Genomic DNA, 14,437 nt, shown 5'->3' on the forward strand with positions numbered 1-14,437 from the left:
ATATCCTTTTAAGATTGAATAAACCAAGATCCAAGAGGTTTAGTAACATGACAGAGTTCACATAGCACCTACATGGCACAGTTGGCAGTAAACATATTATGGAAGATCCCTAGTCCTATGCTCTTGTCATGAAACACTTCCTCGATCAGTCACATTGTGGTTGCTTATGCATTAGTCTCCAGAACCGAAATGTGCTCTCTCAGAAGGATGAAGTGTGTTCAAATGAGATGTATTTTATTCTTCTTTGCATCACCAGCTCTTAGCCTACTGTCATGCATATTATATATACTCAGAAATGTTCGTTGAATAAAAGAATGAGCTTTGCGTACATGAATGAGGTTTGAATGCATCTTCTTTGAAGATTGATTCCGGAATGGGTTGCAGGACAGAGCTGAAGATTGATTCCCAAATATCTAATGGGTAAGCACTGTGGCATGGCTGAGAGTGGGAACAGAGAGAGACTCTCTTTCCAATCTGTCAAGGTGGATATGGCTGTACCAACTGACTACATCAGTGAGTCTTGTCTCCCGGGCCATCTCTGGCACTGGGTCTTAGGTTGAAACCTTGTCCATAAGTCAGATGACTGATTACAAGTAGTGTCTTGGGAAATCACTTGTCTAAAGTTTCCCTCATTTCCATCTTAACAGAAAATCTCCATCACACAGCCCCCACCCACCTGTTTATCTCTCTATCTTCTCCTTCTGAAGATAGTAATTGAAACGGAACCAGAGAAAACCTATGCCCCCACAGGAATGTCTATCTGGCCTGAACATGGCTGCCAAAACATCCTGGGACTTCAGCGCCTCAGTTTGTTTCATGTTTGAAAAATAAAATCTGTGAAGCTTAGTGTCCCCAGCCAGGGTAATCAATATCAGAAATCGTGTACATCTGAAATCTTGCAAAAGCATGAGGTAATTTGGCATCTACCAGAATGAGAAAGAGTATCTTGATCTTCTGACTTCTCTGCTTGGGCCTTATACCCTAGAGAAGCTGCCTGCTAGCTGAAGTCCTGGCTGCTCTGTGGGGGAACAGACATAGCTGATCAAAGTTCCAGACGGCCAGATTTAGCTGCCTCCATCAATGTCTTCAAGGTCCAGCAGCCACAGAATAATTTCAAGGTCAGACAGTGGTTTTGCTGATTACTTCACTGTAAGCATATTTTAAAATGATCTTGAGATGCACAGTTACCAGGTGTCTATTACCAGGGAAGCTTTCTCATTCACCTTGCCTGATCCCGTTGGAGAAAAAAAAAGTTTCACTGCATTTTCCATCAGCTGGTGAGTCATCCAGCATATCTCATATTTGCTCTGCTCTTGAAGTTGCCTGTGGGCAAATTGGAGCCCATTCTGCAGCACAATTCTGCTGCCGAGCCATTATAGGATATCTAATTAATTTAAGCCATGAGGCAGGAGGAAACTGTGCCATAACCTTCATAATCTGTGGAACCTTTAATCGTTTGCCAAGCATCAATTTCCTGAAAACGGGAACTGCAGCGCATCACCAGGAGACAAAAGTCCTAAAATGGAAATTGTGATTGTTTACAATGTGTTCAGGGATGCTGAGCAGCAAAACCAGAGAGGGAGTGGAGCCAATGTGCTGGGCGTGTGAAGAAGTACACCATACACAATGACCTTGAAATCTAAATTAGCTCCTACTAATTGGTTGGAGAGAACTATCATTTCCATTTCTGAACTTGTAAAATTATTTTCTTCTCAGGGAAAAAGAAACATCTGCTCTACTGGGCTAACTCAGTTCCGAGTAAATTTGTCTTCCTGTGTTTTGAGGTAGCTTGGTGAGCAAAAGGCGACTCCATCCTGGCAGCAGAGCCTGGAATCCAGCTTTCTGATGACACACATCCTCAACTCACTTCCCTGGGGAGGTCTCCACAGGCAGGGCCGGAAGGACCAAAGCTACCTAGGTTGCTAAGCTTGGGAACACTGTCTATCCCCTTCTCACTGCCAGATAAGCTAGCTTTCCTACACAAGAAATATGCCACCCATGAAGATGTAACATTTATAGAGCGCCTACTGTGCGGCAAAGCACTGTGCTCAAGCTTGCACGTATAATTATCTCATTGAGTCCACACAACGAATCTGAGGCGCAGGGATGTTAACTTGCCCAAATTGCCCAAGTAAAAGAGAAGGAACTCAAACCTAAAACCTAGATCTCATGGTGTCAGAGCTCATGCTCTTTACATTGTATTATTCTTGTCCCATAATGTAGGAAGATTCTAGGTAAAGCTCCACAATATAGCTCAGCTTTTAAAATGGAACGTGGATATATGAATATGGGCAAGAAAGAGCAGAAGTTTTCTACTCTTTGTATATTCTTCAAGGGTTTTAACTTCTGAGTAGCAGCATTGCCTAATGACAGCCGAAGAGTTGAGAGCTCTTTTTTTCAGGTCTTCATGTTATTGGCTGGGTGATTGTGGGCAAGCCCAATAATTTGACATACTCAAGTTGTGCATTCAAAGGAAAGAGTTATAACCATCTAAATGGCTTATTCTGAGTCTCTTGGACTTTGATTTAGAAGAAAAATAAACCACTAATCTTGTCTTGGAGCAAGGATATTCTGACTTCATAGATTTAATGAAGTACAAGCACCTGAGTTATTCATAATTCAATATATGCTAGTCAACTTGGTACATTTTACACAGGGAATTTTTGATGTCAGGAACAATGTGGTATCTGCTCTCCTGGCTGCTGTATGCAATGCTGACATCTTCAGGCATCACTGAATAGGAAGTAAAGGAGACTAGTTCTGAGTCTGACAAACAGAGTCTGGCGGGGGGTTACAGCCGTGATCAGCTCAATGTCAGTGATACCATACTGCATGGAAATTTTCAAAAATCTCTGTAAGCGTTTCCAATCCAACCGTCTGTCCTCTGAAGTCCAAAGTTGTGTAAATTTCCACTGACCAGCAGGTAGTCATATTATTTGGCTTATATGTTAGCCAGTAAAGCTTAAACAACTACATGGTTGTATTCTTCTAATCTTTGGGTAAGTAAATTTGGGGTCAGCCTTACACTCACCAGGCTAAAAACAACAACAAAGGAGCTTTACTTTTAAATAGACAATTCAAGAGTTCTTTTTTTCAATCAGTAAAGAAGACTATACTTTTACATTAAGTAAACTATTGGAAAAGAAGTCTTGTGTGGTAGAATGTAGATGCCCCTCCTCTCCCTTGCAACTAGCTATATTATATCTAACTGTGAAATGGAATCATCTAGAAAATTTCACTGATATTTTCTTGAACACTTGGGTTTGCAAATCACCAATCTATCCATGATGACAATTATGTATTCCAGTGTCTTACATAGCATGTTGACTTCATGTGCTTTACTCAACATGTACATTTAAAAGTGTTTTTGAAAGCTTGTTATGTGCAAATCTCTCTTTGCACCTTTTCAAAGAATTGGGGACTTATTTTGGTTTTAATGCAATGGGTCAATGTGGAAATCTTCTTTGTAAGATTGACCTAGTTGAATAATACCCAATTAAAAGGTTTTATTTTCAAGGCCTCGCAAAGAAGTGGGAGAGAAGAAAGGAGAATAGAGATGAAGGGTTAATTTTAAACTAGGGTTCTTGGGTGGAGATGGAGCCAAAATCAAATATAAAAGGTGTATAAGGTAGTCATGTATATCCTACAAAATCTAGTTTAAGCTGTGGAACTTCCATCTCTTGGACTCTGACCTCTGATGTTTTTGACCATGATTAGGCAAGCTTAGTTCCACTCTCATATGTTTGTGATTTTGTTTTAACAGCTTACAGGATACTCTTTTCTTGATCTTGGCTTTTAAAAATGCCTATGATTGCCTAGATTCCTCAAAGGCTTGCCACCTATATAAATATCCTGAGTCTCTAGTCGCCAGTGATGTATTGTCTAGACATCCAGCATCTACCATGTTCCAGGCACTGTGCTGGGCACTGGATATTCACATATAAGACAGTGTCTCTGCCGTCAAAGTGTACAGGATCTACTAAGGGAGGAATTTCAGTTAACTAGAAGTTATGAGCTAGATGGAAAATACTGTGTAGAAGAACGCATGGCATGCTACGGACAGCAAAGGAGGAGCCCTTAACATCTTGGAAAGGCAAAAATTTGTCATGGAAGGATTACCAGACAAGGACACTCTCTCTACCCAGAGAAAGGGTAAAAAAAGTATGCCAGAAGGATAAGTGGAGAAAGGAGTTAAATATTCTGTGCAAGGGCAGGGATATATAACAAGCACAACACTGTGTGGTTGTGTAAGATATGTAGGTGATTTCTTGTTGCATCCAAAATGATTTTAGATCTAGCATTAAAAATAACATTGACTAAAACTGTAGAAGTAACTCCCTGTCCACTCTCTCTCTCAATCCTGGTTAACTCAAGGAATAAATCTTTCTGTGTTTCTGAATATATTTCCAATTTCTCTAACACTTGCTGATCTCCCTTTTGCTCAAATGGAGGACAGGTTTCAGCTCAGATACTTTAGCAGGCAACGGTATCTTCTTAGAACTTAATTACATTGTTTTATTTTTATTGTATTTAATTTTACAGCTTTATTTTTATTATGGCAACTGATTGCACTTTTCCATTCACAGCACTGATACAAAGTTTCATTTGAAATGACTTTATTTCAGTTAATAACGCAATCAATTGAGAAAAAACAATATGCAAAAAATAATACAGGTGGTACATGAATATGGTGATAATCATGAAGTTGGTATGTCAATGACTAGAGTTTGATAAACATTGGTGTAGTGTGTTTGGGAAATAGAAAATCATAAGATGGAGTGAAGGATGAGAGTGAGAGACAAGCTGGAAGAGTTCGGCAGAAGCCAGCCTGTGAAGAGAATTCTATGTCAGGTCAAGGAGTTAAGCTTCATGAGGAGCCTTAGAAGGGTTATAACCAGGAGAATGGCCTGATAAAATTTGCAAGTTAGAAAGAACCTTCTAGAATGTGAAGGATGGCCCCGAGTTGCTGAAGGAAGCAGAACAGTTAGTAGGCTAATGGGGCCCAGTGGGAGATGATGAGGGCATGAGCAAGGGTGCAAGCCATGGGGCCCTGAGGGCGAGGAGGGACGTGTTAGACTTATCAGTGGTACAATCACCATTGTCACCAATTAGAAGTGGAGGGAGAAATCTAGAATATTGCTCAGGTTCTGGCTTGCTCAGTGGGTGCCATGTGGCTCAACCGGGTGGGGGATATTTTCCCTTAGTTGCTCCGTTGCTTGATAACTGGCATGATTTTGACCCTGAGTGAAACCCTAAATCTGCATTAACAGCTTGATAGGAAGGGTCCAAGGTTCTTTCCCTCACATCCTTGGCTAGAGGTCTAATTCCTCAGGCAAACAGAGCAGAACTCAAATGTGTGGTGGAGTTAGCATCTCTTTGTGTTGTGAAAGAGTTTAGGGTCAAGAAAATAATGGAAAAGATGTATTGCCCTCTGACTCTGCCCCTAAAATTTTCTAAAGGGCCTACAACAAATCAAGGAAGACTTCCTAGTTTAATAAAATTACTTTAAATCCTAAACTCCATAATTTCTGACTGACTTTCTGTTCAAAGTGTGAATTTATATGATCCTATGACTTGAAATCAGAGGTATCAGTGCAGGAATGAGAAGGGCTGTAAAGTAAGCAGCTACTAAAGGAAGTCTTTATTTTGCAAAAGAAAAAAACAGTTACTCTGAGGGGAAGATGTCATCTTTGTGGCAAGTTCTTATATGAGGGTAGAATCATCTCATAATTGGAAGGAACCTGGTTAGTGGGATTTAAGTTTGGAACAAGTGGCTCTCATACATGTCATTTTCCCTTTTCCCGTTCTTCATGGTGGAGAGAGTCTAGGATCCAATGGAAAATTGTCTGTTTTGTTACTTTATTAATTGCTAAAGTACACACTAATGAAGACCCTTCTTCTGAAGAAGATGAAAAGTTGACTTTAGGCTCAACTGTGAGAAACTAGAAAGGCTCTAGAAAACTACCTCAGCCTGAATTCCCTAAGCTCTGGGAGGCTCTCAAAGTATATTATGTCTAGAGAAGGGCTCAAGCGCTTCTCAAGCGCTTGCTTAACTCATGATGATAACTAATAATTAACAGAATACAAAGTTTACAACTAGATTACTTTTTTAAAAAATTAAGAAAATTTCCTTATGTATTACTTTTATAGGGAGCTAGAGTTAGGATTATTTTCAGTAAAATACATTTTTATTTAAATGAAGGATAATATATAGACAATTATATTAGACTCTCTTGCCATTAACAATATAACTATATTAACTATACCGCAAGCCTGACCTGATGGTGGATTTCATGAGACCAAGTCACCCACCACCCTTGATGTAGGATGAAGTTTTAAGGGATTGAATCCAAAAAGTTGAAATCTATAAGTCATCCATTGCTTCATACCCAGGAAGAGATAAGAGAATCCTGTTTTATACATGGCGTGAAGAGTGGGTAGAACCTGGGGATTATTGGATAGGTAATGAGAGTGGGTGATCAACATCCATAAGCAATGTGGTTTCTTAAATCTAGGAGTTCATCTGAGACCTGACTCATCTAATTTTGTCACTTTGCAGACATTTGCCTGGATTATAGTTTTTTAAGGAAATGGAATATGTCTGAACATCCTGGGTATAAACTAAGGCAAATGGGAGTGCACAGATATCCCATCAATTTGGGACCATTTTTTGTTTGTTTTACTAGATGTTTGCAATGAACTTTGAAGGTGGTATCATGAAAACTCTAGAGTCATGTTTCAGTAAATTTCTGTGAAATTATAATGAAACATTAATGGAATAAGCCAGTAAATGTTAGGGAGTTGCTGTGAAATGGCGTGGCTATGCAAGAAGAAAACTTATAAAATACATGAAGAACTTACTTAAGCTGCAACTTTAAATGCTGTTTAGTGATTATGCTGTTCAACAGACAGTTGTTATTAAAAAAGGAATTTTCTTATTGGCATTAGATTGGAGAAATGATAAAATATGTTTATTTGACTAACTTGTGCCATGTAGAGTGTGTCCTTGGAATGGAGAAACTTAGATTCCAAAACTTAAGAACCTGGAGGGGAAGAAACAAATGGAAAGTAGCACTTGAATACTCACTATGTGCTACACATGGTCTGACTTCCTGACATGTGTCCAAATGTAATCCTCACTAAACCACAGCCTTGTCAAGCCACTTGGATTCTCATATTAAAGGTCAGGAAATAAACTTAAGGGAGGAAGTTGTCCCAATTCACAAAGCTGCTAAGTGGTGGGGACAGTGCTTGGACTGCAAAGCCACTCCTCTTTTCACTGCAGGATTCTACCTACATGTTGAGATTGTGAATTCATTCCCACGACTACACTTCATTTCCTTAGAAAGCAACGTGTAGGGAAAGGTGCATAGAGTCACTAAGCCAAGCATACTGGGTTCTAGAGTAATTCTAAATCAAAGCCAGAGAGGCTCATATTCTTTCAAATAGAAACTTGGATTTGGTGGTAACTTGTACTGTACATGTAATGAAAGGCTTGTTTGTGCTTGGGTCAGGGGAAGGGAGGAGTACAATCGATAGAAACAGGGTTGTGATCAGAAAACCTGGGTACAAGTATTATTTCTGCAACTCACTCAATGTGTAGCTCCAGGAAAGATTTTTAACCTCTCTGAGCCTAAATTTTCCTCATTATTTATCATATCAACATCCCATAGGGGTAAGAGAATAAAAAAGAGATAAAGGATGTTTTAAGCCATAAAATATTATAAAATGTGATTGATATTTAATAGTTTATTTCTCCGCCTATGAGCAAATTCTATGCATAAGCTATTAAAGATATTTACATCTACAAAGGTAATATTCTCCAGCCTCTTTGACATGTTGTGGTGTGGATGTTTCCTCCATCAATTTCTGTCCCAATAAGTCCATTTGAAGGGGGAGGATTAGAAAAAGATCCTGGTGGAACTCTTACCCCATTCTGTGTCTCCTCTTTAGGAAGTACTGATCTCTCTCTCCTGGTCAGTTTTTAAAAAGATCAAGTGGATCATGATGGGTTTCCTCCAGGTAACAACATCCTTTTCCTACTCCCCTGGTGGCTGACGTTTGAGAGCTCACTGATGTTCAAAACCAACAGGTCACCAGAGAAATTCAACACTGCAGTTCCAGGATGTCAACAGGAGCCCAGAGTTACATGCGGAGTTGGGCCTGACTAATCTGTCCAGCAACAGCTTCAAAGGTTAAGAATACTGCTGCTTCCTTTAGCAGCAGGATGGTTTGTCTCTTCATAAGCTAAAAGCATTTCTATTTCTTACCAAATTAATCTTTTAGAGTAATAGTTTTCATAATTTATGTTATTCCATCCATTTTAGAAAGGGCAAGCCAGAGATAGAGTGGAAAAGGATTCACATGAGATCATCAAAAATTTCCACTCCTTCCAGCATTCTCAATCTCTACATTTCAGAACTGCCTCACTTCACCCCGAAGCCCTGACATCAAGTCCTCTTGTCATTCTTCATCGGGAAAGACAGCAAAGAAATCTAATGCTGGGGAAGACATTAGGCTGGAAAGACAGATTGTTTGCTCGTTTGCAGAGCTGGCTTGGGTTTGACATTCAAGTCTACATGGTTGAAGTGACTAGAGAGTTGTAATATTTACCTAGATACTTAATTTGGCTTTACATGAATCTTCACTCTCTCCCTACCGCCTTCCACCACACATGCTTCTGCCTCAAAGATCACTATGTTTTAGGTACCTGATTTTAACCTAATTACTAAGATAGCTGCCTATTGTTTTCAGTTTGGGGGATGGACAAAGCCTCAGCTTAAACTTGAAGAGACAGGGAAGTGTCTCACTCTTTAATTTTGAAATATTCTGTGCATTCCTTGATTTGCTGAATGGCCGGTTGGCTGGATGGGTCAAGTGAAAGAGTGTGGTGACTTCAGGATAGTATGTGTTATGAGTCTGTGTGTGTGTGTATGTGTGTGTGTGTGTGTGTGTGTGTGTGTGTGTGTGTGTGCGTAAACCAGAGTTGACACAAATATGAGGATTCTGAATAGTTTTGAAAAGTCAGGCATATATCACAGTCAAAGGCCACTATTTGAACCTCCTAGACATCCAGACTGTTTTAGAAATGACTCGAAGGGAGCTTCACTAGGTCATAGGAATCATGTACGTACATGGAGGTGGACTTCGGTGAGAAGCCTTAAATTACCCTCAAACTCCAAAGGAGGCCTCTGTGAACCCCAAAGGATTGCTGACCTCTTATCCTATCTAGAATAATGAGTAAAATGCTTGAAATATATAAAAAGTACCACCCATGCAAATATCTATGTGTTAAAATATGGCTTTTGTTCAGGCTAATTTCAATAAGAAAAGTAATATCCTCATTTCTACGACTAAGTCTTAGAATGTGGAAAATGTCTCATGCATAGGCCCTTCCCTGAGCAGTAAGATAGGCATTTAGTCTGATTTACTGACAGAATGAGGGGAAGAACTCAAGTTAGCCTTATCTTCTCTTAAAACAGTGAATCAATGAATTATGAGCCTGATGGAAAATAAATTCACTGAAGCTATGGGAAAGCTTAGCACGGCCAGCTTCTCACTGGCTGCCTTTTAGGCCATGGTAGCCATAGACCACACGAATCATGACAACAGGTTTTCCTCTCACGACTGCACGGGATTGCCACACTGACATTTCCAGTAGTCTGCAGAGGTTCCTTGCTGTCACTACAGAACACGTTAACAACCAGGATCCAGGCAATCATGCCTTAAAATGTCCTCTCTGATATGTTGTTATTTATGGGGTAGGGGGCAGAAAATATCATATGGCTTGGTTGTGGCCCCTTCAACAAGGAATACAGTGGTAAGCAGATTCGGTAGGCAGAAGACTATTCAAGAATAGGCAGTGTGGCAAAAGCAACAGACAGACAAGATGATCATAGGGTCCATCGAACACATTCCGAAATTAGCACAGCTGTCACAGTAAGATGAAAGGTGCTGCTCTAACAGACTGAATCATTAGTCTGCTGAGCAACACTCCCAGGTCTCCACAGAGAAGCGTTTTTATTGCAGTATGTCTTTCATGGAAAATGAACAAAACTTTAAATAAATCACAATTACTTATTGCTTAGTATTTTGGATAATAAATTCTTTAGTTTATCAGTACCTCACGGCCTTCAAATGTGCATTCTTCAAATAGTTTCAATTACATATACATTCTTTCTCCTGAACAATAAATTATTCTTAAAAAAAAAAAGAAAAAGGAAAAGATACATAATTTTAAAGCAAAGAAAAACAAAAAAACATATATTTTTGACATTTATCTTAAACTTATATGAAAACAACTCTATGTTAGATGCTTAAATATAAATAATAAAGGACATTATGTTATTTACAATGTTACACAGTAAGTTGACAGGGTAAAAAACTGACATTAACTCATAAAGACAGTGAATGATTTAGGAAAACATCCAAGTAATGTACAACGTGTATTTACAAAAGAATATATAATAGAACTTGTGATATGTGGCCATTTCTTTTTGTCTGCATTTCTCTGCAGTGGTTCATGGGTCTTTGTGGATAGAAATCTCTGTGGCTGGTGGAACACAGCCAGTACTCAAAGGTAAAACCAGGCCTCCCTTATTTTCACCAATGTGAGCCATGCACCTTTCAACCCAAGCCAAAAAAAGGAATATTTACCGAGCAAGTTACCCTGGATAAACTCCACTTATATCAAGACAGTCATACTTACACGGGAAAGATATGGTATGTTGGTTTTTGGGACACATTCACATATACCCAGGCAGAACGTCATTTTGTAGAAAGTAAGAGGCTGTACAATCACTCTTGAAAAAAAAGGCATGCCAGGCAATAAAGGAGAGTAGGACAGAAAAGGAATCTTAAGTGAGAAAAAGGAGTTTTGCATATACTATGCCCCACTGCATACCCCTCAGTGGGATATGATTTCAGACCCAGGAAACAAAGTTGCTGACAAACTTCTGGACAATTTCTACTACCTGAAAACTCATGAAAACTTTCCATCTGCTGAGAACATAGGTTCCTTCTCCTTCTTTGAATTGCCTCTGCACTGCCTGAGTTTATAAACAGGGATGGTTGAGAGCAATATGGCAATTGAACATCACACAGGTGTCCCTGTGAACACAAATCTGGCAGCCACAGCAGGTAGCCATGAGGAGTCAGCTGGCCTTTGCTATCAAGGGAATCTCTTGTTCTATGAATGGAAAAGCTGTCCCAACTAATACGACACCTCTGTGAATGACCAGAAGAAAGTTGGAGATAAAATTTCCTCTTGTCCTAAATTTGCATATATTTTTGCAACCTGAAAATTGAAAGCAATTTTCATACTGAGGAAAATGTTCATTGCTCTCAACAGAAGATTTTTTTATTTCTGAAATTCTCCAGAATGGGACATTTGTATAGTCCAATGCCTGAAGAATTTGAAACAGAAATTTTAAACTTTTAATTAATAGTAGGAATTTTTTTGTTGAAGCAGCCTAAGACTGTGTCAAGGCCTTCAAAGGCAATATGAGAATAACTTAGAGGATCTCTTTGGGTTGACTGTCTTCTTCTCTGCCATGAGCTTACTCATTTCTACAGAACTGGGCAATCAGTGCAGCTTGTGCAGCCTGACAGGGGCTCCTCAGTGTAGGTTAACAAGCAAATGAGGACACTGCCGAGCACAGAGAAAGTGGTATGTGAACATGAAGGACAGCTTGGGATACCAAATACTAAGAGTAACTTCAAGGACCTGCAGACAGGCATCTCTGTGGATTGTGGAAACAGTTAGGAGCTTAATGACATGACTCATGCCCAGCCTGCATTTTTCTTTTAAGACTTCTTTGCATCTCATGTCTTCCCTTTAATTTTAACAGAGAGATCTGGTGAAGAAATAGATTCAGTTCACCTGCAAACAAGAAGCAGTTACTCTCACTGACCTCATGCCTGGTATGTTGAAGCCCCTGCTAATGTGTTTCCCAGTTTGTCCCATGGCTCCTAGGAGGCCACTGGGAACCTAAGGAAAGCTCCAGACTGATTTGACAGATATCAGGCAGGGTATGGAATGGGTCCTGCATTTTTAAAAAAATCCTCTTATTTTCCTGAATTAGCAGCTATTTCAAATGTTAATACCTATAGGCCTTCCTTGGATTTACAATCACAAGAGAACATGCAAAGCTTAGACCCATCTTAGTCCTGTTTTGTGGCAATAAAGTAAAAAGTAAGAAAGGGGGAAAATGGGTGATTCAGGCTGCAGACTGAATGGTCAGGACACAGGTGGGGGTCATTTCTGCAAGGAAAGGTGCAATCTTTCCTACACTATTGACATTTCCTGTTGAATCATCACGCGTGGAAATTTCTTACTAATCACAAATCAGGTGCACGTTGGCCGTTCCTGCCAGAAACGTTCATGCACAGTTATGACCTAATCAAGGCAACATTGAAAAATAAGAGAAAACTAGTGAGGAGAAAAGAGTGGTCAACAAAACTATTTAAAATTGCAACCGAGTCACACAGCTGCTCTCTGCTTGTGTCTTCTACTCATTCACTACTTCTAGACACTCTACGATGGAGACATTTCCCTACTGTGACAAGTCACCACCATGGACAGCAGGCACATTTCACTCTAGACATATTTCAGACAAATGGCAGAGTATGCTGTTTAAGCTGGGGTTTTGTGCCATCACGTGTCTGTTCTTGAGCTGAGAAGGCACAACCAATCACGAGCTCCCAAATCAGTGAAAAACACAAGTCAGGAATGATTGCACCTTTTTTTCAGCCATGGTTTGATCTTCACCTAGATGACTGGCTGTGCCATTCCCCCGGAGAGAAAATTAAATTGAGTCCTCTCATAAGATGTTGGGTTTACCCCCATAGCAAGCCAAACCCATTTTCTATGCTATCCCCAAAACTGTTGCTTTTTGTCAAGAAAAATAAATCAAAATAAAGTAAATGGTAGCTCCTTTTAGTGAGAGCAAGCTGTCTTCTGATTAATAATATAGTTTTTAAAAAATCACGATATTACTTTCTTCCTAATATTTAACATTACTTAATGCAGTTTCCTGCTGTAATTAATAGTAGCATGCTGTTGGATCTACTATTATCTCAGAGCCCAATGAAGCAAACCTTTGGCTGGCAGAGTAGACACAACTCATTTCATACACTGAAGGCGAAAGAAAACTTCACACAAAAGAGAAGAGTATTTGGATGGGTGTGTCATTACAGGATGTACTGACTGGGGGCTACTGTAAGCAAACGGACAGTTGCAAGTCTTGCAAATCATACATCCAGTCAACATCATAATGCAATGCACAAGAAGCCAGCAAAAACTGAATCGATGGGAGGTTTTGCTAAAATACTGTGGAAAAGCAAACACGGTAACTGTACAAAACTTGCTCTTGACATAACGTAACAGAAAGGCACCATTGATATCTTTCTTGTTTTGAAATACTGTAAAAAATTGCTACATATGGCACATAACACATTTTTACATACATATATTTAATTTATAAAAGTTTTTTTTCCTGTTTTCTATTTGCAGAACTGCTAAAATAAAATAAATTGTTTAATTTAAGGTGGAATACTTTATTATATAAAATAAAGTTTTACAGGTGACTCTATGTGTTTATTTAGGTTTTATACAGCAATAGGGTCTTGGTTAGCGATTACACTAGACAGCCTGGCCTGCAATTCTTCCTGTGTAGAGAAGCGGCCTGCTGGGTTAGTCCTGCTGTCAGCCAGGCGGAAGGCAGGTGCTGCCTCAACACTGGCTGCCAGGGGGTTCTGTATGCCCAGGAAAGGTGTATCTTCACCTACTCTTTCATCTTCTGTTTCACTCTCTGAGTTACTGCTCTCAGCGCTTGTGTTGCTGTCCATTTCCAACCTGTTGGCAATGTGGCCATTGGGCTTGGTTCTTTTGGCCCGCCGGCTATTGGTGAGTTTCTTAACAGGCTCTTGAGCTGGCTCGTACTCCTGGGTCGTTTCATACTCCTCATCCTCCACTATCCTCAAGGGGCTAGGGGGCAGGCTGTTGCTCTCATGCGCGGGGTTGTGGTGGAAGGAGTTGAATTGCTGAGGGTGATGGTCATACTTCTCCCGCAGCCTTGGTGGGGTCACGAGAAGTAGAGGTCTCTCTTCTTCCACGAAGGGGCTGACTGCCATGGAGGGCATGGACACCGTCGTGCTGGACACAGGTGGAGACATTTCCGAAGGGGGTGATTTGGGGGAGCTTGGCGTGTGGAAATCTACAGGTGACATACGAGCCGGGGTGGTCATTGCTGACACATACCTGTGTAAGCACAGAATACCCGGCGTTAAGTGTGATGGAATAAAAAGCATAGAGCAGGGAGGGTAAGGGGATAGAGTTCATGATATTACATAATCAGAGAACAAAGAATTTCCATTCATTGTATATGTCTCAATTTTTAGACTAGGACATCCACACCCTTGGAATCTAAAATTATGT

At 40.0% G+C, this 14,437-nt stretch overlaps 1 protein-coding gene across 12 annotated transcripts in view; it reads right to left on the reverse strand.

Moving 5' to 3' along the window:
- Window positions 1–4,599: 4,599 nt before the first annotated feature.
- Window positions 4,600–14,437, reverse strand: part of NRG1 (neuregulin 1) — a 218,988-nt gene continuing 209,150 nt past the window's right edge. For 7 of the 12 annotated variants that reach the window (XM_070253501.1, XM_005606336.4, XM_070253500.1 and 4 more), the window contains one exon: window positions 10,004–14,260. In XM_070253501.1, coding sequence (XP_070109602.1) covers window positions 13,609–14,260 — 652 coding nt within the window. In that variant the 3' untranslated portion in view covers window positions 10,004–13,608. Of the gene's footprint in view, window positions 14,261–14,437 lie in introns of all 12 variants that reach the window. The other 5 variants (XM_070253506.1, XM_070253505.1, XM_070253502.1 and 2 more) reach the window with 1 other exon arrangement.

The sequence above is a fragment of the Equus caballus genome, chromosome 27, assembly GCF_041296265.1.
Source record: "Equus caballus isolate H_3958 breed thoroughbred chromosome 27, TB-T2T, whole genome shotgun sequence".
NCBI classification, from domain to species: domain Eukaryota; kingdom Metazoa; phylum Chordata; class Mammalia; order Perissodactyla; family Equidae; genus Equus; species Equus caballus.